Genomic DNA, 14,290 nt, shown 5'->3' with positions numbered 1-14,290 from the left:
AATTAAATGATATAAAAAGAACTTTACAAAAGTTCTGTGATGTCCTGTGGACATCAAGGTGATTTTAGTTTTCATTGCTACATTTCCAAATCAAATAAAAGAAAAAACAATCGAAAGTTGACCAAAGCTTATTTGCTGTGAGACACAGAGAAATATCTGAGAAAAATATTCCAAGAGGTAATATTAAATCTATGATATGATGGTTAGTGTATCCTCAAAAGTGAGTAGAGATCATTTAATAATTTGATTCTTAGAAGATGAGGGAATAGGTAAACCCTATGCCCGCTGCTTCCCATAATCATGTTAAAATTACATCTAGATTATAGAACAATGAACCTGAAGAATTATCTGAAAACTAGATGATCAGAACTCCTATAACTAAGGATATGACGAAGAGGCCACATCAAGACTGGTAGGAAGGGTGGAGATGTGAAACAGGCTGACCCTAAACCCATAAGTAGTGGTTTAGGAGGGACACCTTGGCATTGAAGGTTCCCCTTGAAGAGTGAGGGTTCCCAGTCCCACACCAGGCTTCTCAGCCCAGGGGTCCTGTGCTAGGAAGAGGAGGTCCCACAACATCTAGCAGTGAAAATTAGCAAGGATACCATCCCTCCTGGTGAGACAGAAGGCAGCTGGAAACCCAGAAATCCTCTTTAAGGGCCCGGGCACAGACCCACTCAGTTAAAAGCACTCACTCTGAGCTCTGGCAGAGGGGTGGCAACTGGAGAGGTACCAGAGACATACAGGGAAAGATTGAGTTGTGTGGCTTCAGAGACAGAGCTAGAGGGACAGCCGTTATTATCCCTGTGTGGAGAACTTCCTCACATATAGCCTACAAGTGGGCACCATCTTTCTGTGTTGAACCCTCCATCATAGGGCCAAATCTGAGAACACATTGGTCTAGTAAAATCTGTGTGCTCCCCACCTTGGTGAATCCCAGAGACTCTGCCCCTTCCAGCTGGTGTAGCATTGCCCAGGGTACTCTCAGCTCCTGGGCAGCTGGCCCTGCCCCACCATCTGTAGGAGGCTTCTACAGCAAGGGATGCCACACAATGGCCTGAGAAATTTTGGTGGTAGGCAATCAATCCCAGCTCATGCTGCAGCCTTTCTTGGGCAGCTCTCTGGGTTTTGTGAGACCAAGGTCAGAGACGGCTAGCCACGGTGTTCTTAGGGAATTCTGAAAAGTGGCTCAGCACTGGCATAAGAACTGAATTTGAATTAACATTGTGAAAACCATGGGTCATATCCTGTGATTCCATGGGACCCCACCCAGCCCAGTTTGGTCTGCATTGAGAGGGACACTCTTGGTTTCTAGGTGACTTCCCCACTGCACAAGCTGCAGAAAGCTTGTACAGCTGACACTCCACAGTGGTCTAGGGAACTTTGAGTGGTGGGTGGTCAGCACCAGCTCAGACTTCTGTTATTCTTGAGTAGCTCTCAGGGTTCTGCAGGCCTGAGTTGAGTGGCAGCTGGCCACAGTGCTCACTGGGCTTTTTGCAGAGTGGCTACAGGCTCACCACTTGCACGAGAACTAAACCTAAATCAATTTTGTGAAAACCACCAGCACCACTCAAATGACTTCATAGGACCTTGCCCCCCGCCGAAGCCAGGTAGCATCACTGGTCACACTGTCAGCTGGGTCAACCAGCCCAGCCCATATACCTAAGAAGGCTTTTTCAGTGGCTGAGCCTTATGGGCAGCTGGCAGCTAGAAACAGGCCTAGGGGATCTTGGGCCTTTTACTAAGCTGCACCAGGTACAATACTCATAGCAACCAGCCTCAGTTCACAGCAAGGCCACCCACACATACCTCCAGGTCCAGCAGAGGGAGCAACCAACTGCATATAACTTTAGAGTTCCCCCCAGGTAGCCCTGTGTGAATCACAGTTAAGTCTGAAATTGGCCTACACAGGAGCCCCTACAAAGAGGCACCAGAAACCACACACACAGAGGCCAGCCTCAGACCACACTAGAGCACTACCCAATTAGCCCCACAAATGGCATACCCAAAGAGTGGTCTAAACAGGCACAAAAGCCGACTGGGGCAAATCCTCCTCTGAGAGGGCTCCCCACCCAGAAGTTCATATGCTGTGGGCATAGCCAATCCTCACCCAGTCAGCCTGAGAGTCAATCCCACCCACCGACACACCAAAAGCAATCAAGGCTCAACTACAACAGGGGAATGCACACAACACATGCAAAAGATACTCTCATTTTTTGCAGATGACTTGATATTATATATAAAGAACCTCAAAGATTCCACCAATAAACTATTAGAACTGATAAATTTGGTAAAGTAGCAGGATATAAAATTAATATTCAGAAATTGGTTGCATTTTGATACACCAGTAACAAATCAGAAAGAGAAATTAAGAAAATAATCCTATTAACAATTGCATAAAAAAATAAACTATCTAGGAATAAATTTAACCAAGGAAATAAAAGACCTGTACTCAGAAAATTATAAGACAATGAAGAGAGAAATTAAGGAAGATACAAATAAATGGAAGCATATACCATGATCATGGATAGGAAGAAATAATATAGTTAAAACGTCAATACTACCCAAAGCAATATATAGATTCAATGAAATCCCTATCAAAATACCAATGGCATTTTTCAAAGAACTAGAACAAGTGATCCTAAAATTTACATGGAGATTAAAAGAACACAGACAGCAATGGCAATCTTGAGAAAGAAGAACAAAGCCGGAGGTATCGTGCTACCTGATATCAAACTATACTCCAAAACCACAGTAATCAAAACAGCATAGTATTGGCATAAAAACAGACACCCAAATCAACAGAACAGGATAGAGAGAACAAAAACAAATCCTTGCCTACAAGGTCGTTTAATCTATGAAAAATAAGGAAGAATATACATTCGGTTAAAGACAGTCTATTCAATAAATGGTGCTGGGAAAACTGGAGAGATAAACACAAAAAAAAATGAAAATGAACCACCTTCTTACACCAAGAATAAACTCAAAATGGATTAAAGACTTAAATGTAAGACCCCAAACCATAAAGCTCCTAGAGAAATAGGCAGTAAGCTCTCAGACATTACACTTACTAATATTTTTACTGACATTTCTCCAACAAAGACATACAGATGGCCAATAGATATATAAAAAGATGCTCAACATCAGTAATCATCAGAGATATGCAAATAAAAAATAATTAAAAAAACATGTATCATCTTACACCTGTCAGAATGGTCATCATCAATAAATCAACAAACAATAACTGTTGGAGGGGATGTGGAAAAAAGGGAATCCTTGTGCACTGTAGATGAGATTGCAAATTGGTGTGGACACTATGAAAAACAGTATGAAGGTTCCCAAAAAAATTAAAACTAGAACTACTTTATGACCCAGCAATTCCATTCCTGGGTATATTTATCCAAAGAAATCCAAAACACTAATTTGAAAAGATATAGGTGCCATTATGTTCTCTGAAGTGCTATTTACAATAGCCAAGATATGGAAACTGAAATGTCCATCAGTAGACAATTGGGTAAAGAAATGGAGTACATATATATAATGGAATATTACTCTGCTACAAAAAATAAAATAAAATCTTACCATTTGTGACAACATGTATGGACCCATAGGGTATTATGCTAAGTGAAATAAGTCAGACTGAGAAAGACAAATACCATATGACCTCAATTATATGTAGAAACTAAAGACTAAAATAAACAAACAAAAACAGAAACAGAGTCATAGATACAGAAAACAAATTGACAGTTACTAGATAGGAGGGGGTTGAGGGCTGGGTGAGAAAGGTGGAGAGATTATGAAATACAAATTGGTAGTTACAAAATAGTCACAGGGATGTAAAGTACAGCATTGAGAATGTAGTCGATAATACGGTAATAGGTATGTATACTGTCAGGTCGGTACAGAATTATCAGGGGCATTACTTCATAAATTATATAAATGTGAAACTGTTATCCTGTACACCTGAAACTAAAATAAAATAATACTGAATGTCAAGTATAATTTTAAAAATAATCACAGGGATATAAAGTACAGCATAGGGAATATAGTCAATAATATTGCAATAAGTATCTACAGTGCCAGATGGGTAATAGACTTATTGGGGTCATAATTTTGTGATGTATATAAATATCAAATCACTATGTTGCTTTGTACACCTGAAACTAATAAAACAATCATTCTTAAAAATATGAGTAAAATTTCATTCATGAAGATTACCAAGTGCATAAGAAGTGGAAATCCAATGATGACCATTAGAAACTACATGTCAGTTGGAACAAACTGCTATGTAATGAGAAGACATTGGCTGAAAACCTGTTCCCAGAAGAACTGTACAAATGATTCTAAAGAACTTTGTATTATAAAATGCTTAACGTACTCTAAAATTATGTACAATGATGCATGGGTGAAATATGGTGTACAATCAAATGTAAATAATAAGTTGTCAACCAATGCCAAATATTTGAATTTCATTTTAGTCACTTAAGGATACAATTGAAATTTCCAATGAAAAGGAACACAACTCAAAATCCCCAAGCCTTCTGAAAGTTTTATATATCTCTAATGTTAGACCTACTTTGCAAATATAAACTTAAAATGCATTTAAATTTCAATCCTGACTGTAAAAGCGTTCCAAAAATACACTCATATATATGAGATGTGATCCACAACAATTCAGATACAATGATCACCATCATATTTTGTTGTATTAGTAAAACATATTAATTTAAAAATATGAATAAAACCTAGTTAAGCTTAATTTTCCATGCATCTCCTACCTAAAATGCAAAACTGGTTTACCCAATCGCTTTAAAAATAAATTTGTATTTTATCACTAAACACGAGTTACATAAATGAGCTAATAAAAGTAATGCATTTAGAATACCAAAAATACATAGTAAGCTCTCAATCAGTGTCAGCTATTATTACGGCTACTACTACTTCTGAATGCCAAATTAAAATATAATCCTTCTGTTGAAGTTGTGGGAAATTTGCCCCAACCAGAAAGAAACACACACACGAATACACGTGAAAATCTATGCTTATTTCTGTAACATTTAATAAGACAAAGTTTTTACTGGCCTTCATAAAAAATAAGTTGTCTGCATACCTGACGTATTATCAAATTTCATGATGGGAATCATGTTTAAAAATGAATAAACTGACCATAGTCTTTCACTTATTAGATCTCCTAGAGTGCCACGAAAACACCCCAAAAATTTATAATTAATACTGTCAAGAACTGTAAAGTATCTGTGATTCTGCCCTACTTGTAAGATAAGTTACCCTGGCACAGTTTCATGGAGGTTGGCAGAAGATATATGTCTCCTGGGTCAGAGATAAAATACTTTATTGCCCACAGAAATAGCAGTAAAGTATCAGCATTTCTCCTGCCAGTTCTCCAAGTTCCAATTCCCACTGGGCAATGAGAAGAGTGGCAGGTGACACCTGCACATGCAGTGAGTTGAGTTATAGGAGAGGAACCCTGGGTTGAGGGAACCTGAATACTTCATAACAGTCATAAGCATATTGGATCTTGAGGGAGATGGTATGTTCATCGCACTGGGCAGTAAGCATACCTGACCTTTGCTCCAATGGAGACACTATGTGAACTCCTCAAGGCTGTTTGCAAACCAACCTTTTGCTTCACAGGGAGACACTACTTTCCAAGTCTCTTCACTGTACAAATATCCTTCAAGACAGTCTGTAAAACAGGCAGTCAATGCTTCTTTTCATCACATGTGCAAAGTGTAAGCGATCCATGCAAAATTATCTCCCAAGAATTATACATAGAGTTTAGAGATTTAATGAAAACTTATGATTTTGTAGAATTCTACAGGAGGTAATTCTAGCTATCCATTTAATAAATTTCTATTATGACTTGAAGTCTCTCAAGTAAAATAAAAATATTAAAGTTGTTGTCAACTTCAACCTTTGAAAAAGTAAATGAAATTCAAGGACTAACATGCATTTTTTTTGGACTGTACTGTAACTTAAGACACGTGTATAGCTTCAAAGTCTCAAATGCATTCACTTCGTAAAAATTGGTGTTGTTGAGGTTCTTCAATTTGAGCCATGATAAGTTTGATAAACATGTTATAATATATCATAGCATTAAACGTAAGTAACAACTAAAAACAAAAATATAAAAATATATCCCTCAAAAATTTCAAGTGTCCCAAAATTCAGGTGCATGATTCAACACTTTGAAATGTATTCAACGATAGGAATGTTATGAAATCTGCTTTTTTTGTTCATCTCAGATGGTTGAAATTTTGATTTCCAACGATGTTCAAAATATTTCTAACAGTCATACGGTTGCCATTTGCTTTTATTGAAACTTAGTGCAAAGAGAGATGGTTTAATAGGATAAACAAAGAGAGTCAGAGAGCTATTGATTCGAAACAGATTCTTTTAGCAGTTTAGCATGAATTCAGTTTTCATTTGCAAAACAGGGTCAAGGAAGTTAATCCCTCAATAGAAACGCTATTGTGAATAATAAAGTGGATTTTAAGCACTAGAAAAATATTTTTAAAAAAGAAAGTAAAGGTGGATAAAAGCAGTCGGAATAGAGATATCTGGATTGCATTTATTTCCTCATTCAAGGTCTCTGTACAATTATAATAATTATATATATATATATATATATATATATATATATATATATATATATTTGTTTGTTTTTCAAATTACAAATCTCAAGTAACAGCAATGAAAAAGTTCATAAGCAGTTCACTCCTCTAATATAGAAATGCCATAACAATGTAAAGGTTTAGAACCTACAGAACGAAGAAAGCTTATTAGTATATATCCTCTATATTCACTTCTCCAAGAGGAAAATAAATTTAGATTAATATTCCTGTCAGAAATGTCATTAGCAGCTGCCAAAGACACATTTATGTGCTCTCTAGATAGATGATAGATGATAGGTGATAGATAGAAAGAAAGAGAGAGAGAGAGAAAGAAAGAAAGAAAGAAAGAAAGAAAGAAAGAAAGAAAGAAAGAAAGAAAGAAAGAAAGAAAGAAAGAAAGAAAGATAGATGATAAAGGGAAAGGGAGAGGGAATATAAATGTGTCTTAGGCTACACATTCCTTCTTTACCACAAAGTCCATCTTTGTGGAATAGTTGCTTGAATTCCAGATGCTGGCTTAACAAATATATTTGATACAAAACTGAGCCATGAGAAATGATGGTTTGTATCTTCCCAGCTACCTAAGCAAATGGGGAATGGGTTCAATTTTCTGTATGATGTTACACTCAGTGACATAGGATCTATGTATCAATCCAGTGGCATGTCCCAACTTCCCAGGTGGCAGAGTCAACTTAACCAGACTTAAGAATGACCAACACTCAAGATAACATAAAATTAGCCAGTGTCTTTGCCCTGCTTTTCCTATAGCATTTTCCTATTGTATCCTTGCATCTGAGCCTAATACTGAGAAGAGAGCACTTTCCCCTAGACGGTTTGTTAAAAGGAGCTTTATTTCCAGAGGGCTTTCTGAGAAAACACTTAAAACCAGAAGACAAAGGGTAAACTCAGGTTCTAGAAACCAAAGAGAGCACTCAAGGAGGTTGTTAGTTTACTTTTCTGCAAATGTTCAGGTCAGTTCCTATTTTGGTTACAATTCTATCTTGGAATCCTGAATGCTCCAAAAGCCACTCAAACCTCATTCTTGTGGCTTTCAGCATCACAAGAGCTTTTTGAAAGGAATTATTGTCCATAATCACAGCTGACTATTATTTACCAAATACAGAGAGCAGAATTTCCATCAAATTAACTGTCCATGTTTCCCTTCGAAAACCAGGCATTGAATGAAAATTATAAAAAAACTCTTTAATCTTTCTTTCTAAGTGATTATTTAAGAAATTATTGGTAAAAATAGTAATGCTATTTATTTATTTTTTATGTTTATCAAGGAAGAAATGTTACAAATTCCAGGAAGTCTACTAACTGCTATTCTAAAATCATACATTAAGAAAGAAGTAGAAAAAATGGGTCCATATATTAATAGTCCAAAAATAATCAATAAATGCCGTTGTGGGGACAAAGCCCTGGAGAGCAGTTTCCAGGCTCTCGGCCTCATGTGGAAAGGTACTGGCTCGGGTAGTAGATGGCCAATCGGCTGTGGCTAGTTGGCTGTCAGCTGTAGCTGGTTAGCCATTAGCCACTGATATAACTGCCTAGGCTGCGCTGGAGAGGGGAGTTGGGGAGTTGGTCGGTTGGCAGAAAAGCAGACAGCGGGTTGCACATGGTGTGACTCCAGGCTCCAGTGAGACTATAGTGGTATGACTCCCCTACCTATGGCTCCGTGGGTGTTCCTTTTTGGCCTCACCATATCCTGCGTTCTTATGTGGGGAGCAGGAGCAGAGACCCCGCAGGCCGCCCCGCACGACAGACAGCCATATATCCAATTTAAATGAAATAGATATGTAAATTGAGGTACATAAATGAGGTTACCTGAAAAATAAATTTCAATAACATGAATTCCAAACGCATAAAATACATTTTAAATAATAGGTCAATAAAGAGCAATATTAAATGAATGAGATGGATTACCAGAAAAATAATACGAAATACATTTTGCTATTTGAATATATTTTCGTGTTTAGTGTTTAGAGCAAGAGGAAAAATAGTTTTTCATGAGCTAAAATATATGGAAACTATTTGTTTTCCTTTAATTAAGTGTTAAAAAGAAATCAAAATCCACAATAATAAAATTGATTTAATGCAGAACTTAAAGGAATAACCAAAGCATAGGCATTTTATCATGTTACATTAATTAATTTTGAAAAGATTAGTATGGCTAATATTGCTGTCATGCAGGGTCTCTGGTCCCGCTTCCCACAGAAGAACACAGGATATGGTGAGGCCAAAAAGGAACACCAACGGAGCCACAGATAGGGGAGTCATACCACTATATTCTTGCTGGGGCTGGGTTGGAGATACAGGAAGCAGGAGCCATATAAATCTGCCATCTGCTTCTCTGCCAACCAACCAACCCCTTGCTAATTGCAATCCACGCTCGCTAGCTCAGCCATGGCAGTTATATCAGTGGCCAGTTGCTAACTGGTTACAGCTGATGGCCATCCACTATCTGAGCCAGCACCTTCCACGTGAGGCTGAGAACCTGGAAACTGCTCTCTGGGACTGTCTCCACAATTGCCATACCATTAAACTTTCAAAACTTTACATCTCTCAATGCAGACATAATGACCTATCTCACCCATAATGTACAAAACATGACTTATAAGTCTTCAGAATCCTTATTACAAGTTGCTATGAAATGATGTTTTAATTCCTTTTAATTTAGTTTTATAAAACCCATCAGCATTTTCAGTAAGCCTGGAAAATACGATAAAGTCGCCCTTCTTAGAAAGGAAATGTCTGAGGTCATGATTTGGGTTACCCATAAGGCACCATGAGGATCATGACTTTATTGCAGCTGCTGAATTAACTGCATCTGGGGTAACAGCAGAATCCCTCATTATACAACACCGATAGCAGAGTAGGAGGGGAGGGGAGAACGCAGGGGAAGGAAGGGCGGGGAGGGATAAAGGGGAAGAGAGGAGAGCCATAAAAAATAAGGAAAATGCACTGAGGTGAATTTTGGAAACCACAAACATGAAAGAATATCTGATATCTTAGGAAATTAATGACCTAATTGAATCATTAAACCAAATATGCTCAGTACTTGTGTTCCTATTTATTATAAAATCCAGATAATTTGTCAGATAGGTATGGTTATCTTCAATTTTCAAATTGAATTGAATTCAAAACACTGCAACTCTAGAGTGGTTACGAGCATTAAAGAGGGCTATGCTAATTTCATCAATGATATTTTCACTTATAACCTGTCTTAGCAACTATACCGATAACAATAGTTAATATTTGTATTGTGTATTATAGTGTATGAATCATTTTATTTATTGTTTGAGTTCTACAGAAATGCTGTGAGCTGCTTATTATTTTACCAACACCCTTAATAACAACAGAATACATAAGGTTTTTATTTAAATCACCATTGTTTCTTATCTATGTGTTAATAGGCAAGTTCAAATTCATATGTTATGCAGGGACTCAACTCCCGCTCCCCACATAAGAACACAGGATATGGTGAGGCCAAAAAGGAACATCAATGGAGCCACAGATAGGGGTGTCATACCACTATATTCTTGCTGGCGGCTGGGTTGGAGACACAGGAAGCAGGAGCCACACGATCTGAAACCCGACTTCCGCAACCCGACTTCTGTTTCTCTGCCTGCCAACCAACCAACCGATCAACCAGCATAGCAACCAGCATAGCCACGGCAGTTATATCAGTGGCTAATTGGCTAACTAGTTACAACTGATGGCCAACCAGTCACAGTTGATGACTACCTACTACCCAAGCCAGCACCCTCCACGTGAGGCTGAGAGCTTGGAAACGGCTCTCTAGGACTCTGTCCCCACAGTGTGTCTTTACCTGTTAAACTTTAATAGGAAGAGAGAAAGTCTGTGCTTTTAAAAGTCATAAAGGTATGTAGGCAATATCTCCATTTCTATCCACCCTTAGTTATTGTCATATTGAACATTTTCAACCTAATTTGTTAATGGTAAATATGGCATTCTGTGTTCATACGTTTGTGTGTACTCAGTTATATTTTTTGTCTTACATTTGTGAAGTATTTTCTACTTTTAAATAGTTTTCACAAAAACTATTCAACTTGTTTCTCATTATTATAAAACATGCAACGTCCCGTTTAATGGATAAGATACTAAAGCCTCCCCGAAAGTTAAGGTACTTGCTCAAGTACAACTAACGAGTAAGTGTGGGTATCAACACAAAATTCTTGACTTCTCTGGACTCCTACTTCATTGTTCTTTCTCTTTACCCCTTTCTAACAGTCCCACCATTTGCATCAATTCGGGATAGTATAAAATCTGTTAGAACACACTTAGTGTTGGTTTAATTTCATATAACTAGAAAATGTTTACTGTAGCTTGAAGGTGTAATATGACTTACAATCACTATACTTAAAGTGAAATTTTCGAAGGTGAATTTTCCATGTTTGCTCATATGTGATTAATTGAGGATGGGGAATACCTCTGCTTTGTGTTCCTTTATCTACCTTCCTTCCCCTGTAGCCAACATTACTATGTAATTGAGGCATTCTTTTTCCATGAACTCAGAATCCGGCTCTAAATCATTCTATGTACAGACATACCTCATTTTATCACACTTTGCTTTATTGTGCTTCCCAGATTGTTGCACTTTTTTTGTTTTTACAAATTGAAGGCAAGACCCTCCAGCAGCAAAAATATTACAACTAACTTTATTGCGATACTTGCTTTATTCCAGTGGTCTGGACCTGAACCTGCAGTGTCTCTGAGGTATGCCTGTAGATCATCTTAGACAGCTGCTACAAATCAATCAAGCTCTCACTTAACATATCTATATATCTATATCATGCATACAGGTTAATTTATATCTTCAGGCACACAGGATAAGTTTCTTATAAATGCTAATATATAGACAAAACTTTTAAACTTATTTATTTGTGCTTTAGACATCCAAAAATGTCTGACAGAACATAAAATAACACAAATTAAAATTTTAAATCCTATAGTTCATCTTAATTTATTGATTTAAATTATTATAACTGCCTTCCATGATATCTGTAGATTCCTGGCTATACCGCAAACCAGTGGCCCAATTAATTTTATTGACAAAGTTTACCTCAGGAAAAAAAAGCCTCTATTTTTTACAGAAATGGTAAAACCATTGTAGGAATTGCTTACCATTCATCTTTTGTTTCACAGTATCCAGGACAATGCCTGTTAACACAGTCATTTCTCAGTCCATATTTATTTAAGGAATAAGTTTGTGGTCTTCACCTGTTAAACTTTATTCGGAAGGGAAAAAGTCTGTGCTTTTAAAAGTCACAACTGTGTGTCGGCAGTATCTTCAATTCTATCCACCCTTAGTTATTATCACATAGAAAAATTTCAACATAATTTGTTAATGATAAATATGGCATTCTGTGTTAATAAATTTTTGTGTGTTCAGTACAAGGAAGGAAAGAAGGAAGGAAGGAAAGAAAGGAGGAAAAGAGGGAAGGCAAGAAAGAAAAGAGGAAGGAAGGGTAAAGGAAAAGAATAGAAAGAAGGATGAAGGGGCAATTTAATCATGATGACTCAGGTTGAAAAATTTCATATAATTCAAAAGGAATTGAAGAGGAATTAACATTAAAACCAATCTCTACAAAGAAGTTGACTTATTAAATATAGGTATATATGCTATAAAATTGTATTTTGTTATCTTTTGCATATATATATGTGTGTGTGTATGTATATATCATCAAAAATATCATATTTTTGCTCTATTTGGGCATGTTGTCATTTTGACCTGCTTTCTTTACATAAAACTGTCAATGCTTTATATAAAAATGTCAATATCCAAAATTAAATACAATTTTGTTTTTAAAGAGTGATTATGTCCACAAATAAAGCAGTGTCTAATATAACACAACTAAAATGACAGAGTAATAAATTACTTTATGCAATTTCTAAAATAATTTAATAGATTGATACTTACCAGAATATCTTTCCCAGCCCACTTGCATTCATCCCTTCTGGTGTAAGATACTGGCCACACAATCTAAGGGCAGAGAAGAAACATTCTTTTATGCCAATTAAGTTCTGTTAATACTACATCCAACATTATAATCTGTTAGACCAATTTGGGGCAACTGAGATAAAGTAAGTTTCAGAAGCATTGTGGTGGAAGGAGACTTTCAAGTTTAGACTGTGGAGTGGCATCAGTTAATTGGCACAAACTTAAATCATTCATTCTCCATGTACCCATTAGGCTTTGCTGTATGTGAAAGCTGAGCAACACAGAAATTCATGTACTCAATTCAGGCACACCTTGCTTTATTGAGCTCTGCTTTATTATGCTTCACAGGTGTTGAGTTTTTTACAAATTGAAGACAAGACCCTCCACCAACAAAATGGTTTTGACTCCCTTTACTGTGATAGTCGCTTTATTATAGTGGTCTGGAACCCAACCGGCAATATCGCTGAGGTATGCCTATAGATCTAAGTAAGCAGCCTGCAGTGGAAAGAAATATAAGGCAGGTTGGGAGAGGGAGATCATCTTGGGAGGATGTGAGAATCTACTGAAGAGACATATAAGTAGGCACAGAATATGGTTTATATCCTTCTAAATGAGTCATTCTTTATTGAGAAATAATGATTTTTGAAATCTTAACATTGGGTGCTCTGGATCCATTTATCTAATCTGAATCTCAACACTACATGCTAGAATGAGCAACTGAAAGGTTAGAAGAACACATCTTAGGAAGCAGTCTCCCCCCCACCCCCCACCCCAGGGAAAATAGATAACTATAGTTTTATCTCACTTTCTGGAGATACAGGAGGAAATGAAGAAATAAATTGATAGCTTTTACAAAAATCACCCTCCCCTCAGTAGGCAACACAGACTAATTGATAAATAATTGTTTGTGTTTTCAACCCTAATATTTGGCCTTCATCCTTCCAGAGGTTCCTATGAATACAGTTACAGTAGTAAATAAACCAAGGTGTTAACTCGTGGCTTAGAGAATTGTGGGTACATTTTTCCTCAATAATATTAATGCATATAACTTCATCTAAATTCTAATATTAAATTTTACAGTTTCCCTCAGCAATTCCAACGACTCTTATCTGTAGTGGGGCAGAACATTTTTTTAAATTCATTTTTCTTTTCTAGTAACATTAGTTAATTTCAGAAAAAAAATGTTATATGTACAAGAAATATCCAGAGATGGTGGTGGTTAATCATTCCCGCCTGCTAAAAAGCTTTTAGTCTCAAAATGATTGATTATCATTCATTTGGGAATCTCTAGATAATTCAGCATAAATGGCCATAAACTTGGACAAAGTTTGTGATATTCAATCTACGAAATTAAAAAGCAAAATACAACACATTTATGAACAAGAATTTAGGACACATTGAAATAACCTATGATGACATAACAAATGTATTTCAGGTCCATGTCACAATTATAAAAGCCCTAACAATTTTTGGATATGCAACATTTTTACTATTTGAAGCTCTTAATTTATATATATATATATATATATATATATATATATATATATATATATATATATATATATATATTTTTTTTTTTCTTTTTCATGTGCTTTCTTTTCATGTATGTCTGTGTATGTAAATTAAAACTATTATTTGACTTGTTCCACAAATTTATTTACAAAGTAGTCACATAGTACAAAACATCCAAGAA

At 36.4% G+C, this 14,290-nt stretch overlaps 1 protein-coding gene across 5 annotated transcripts in view; it reads right to left on the bottom strand.

Moving 5' to 3' along the window:
* Window positions 1-14,290, bottom strand: part of SEMA3A (semaphorin 3A) — a 458,699-nt gene that overhangs the window by 138,729 nt on the left and 305,680 nt on the right. For all 5 annotated transcript variants that reach the window (XM_088797782.1, XM_074340665.2, XM_074340667.2 and 2 more), the window contains one exon: window positions 12,577-12,639. In XM_088797782.1, the coding sequence (XP_088653908.1) occupies window positions 12,577-12,639 (63 nt within the window). The remainder of the gene's footprint in view (window positions 1-12,576; window positions 12,640-14,290) is intronic.

The sequence above is a fragment of the Rhinolophus sinicus genome, chromosome 4, assembly GCF_057876585.1.
Source record: "Rhinolophus sinicus isolate RSI-liver-muscle chromosome 4, RSI-T2T, whole genome shotgun sequence".
Classification (NCBI taxonomy): domain Eukaryota; kingdom Metazoa; phylum Chordata; class Mammalia; order Chiroptera; family Rhinolophidae; genus Rhinolophus; species Rhinolophus sinicus.
The sequence above is the reverse complement of the archived record's forward strand: the minus strand, read 5'-3'. Positions and strand labels throughout refer to the sequence as shown.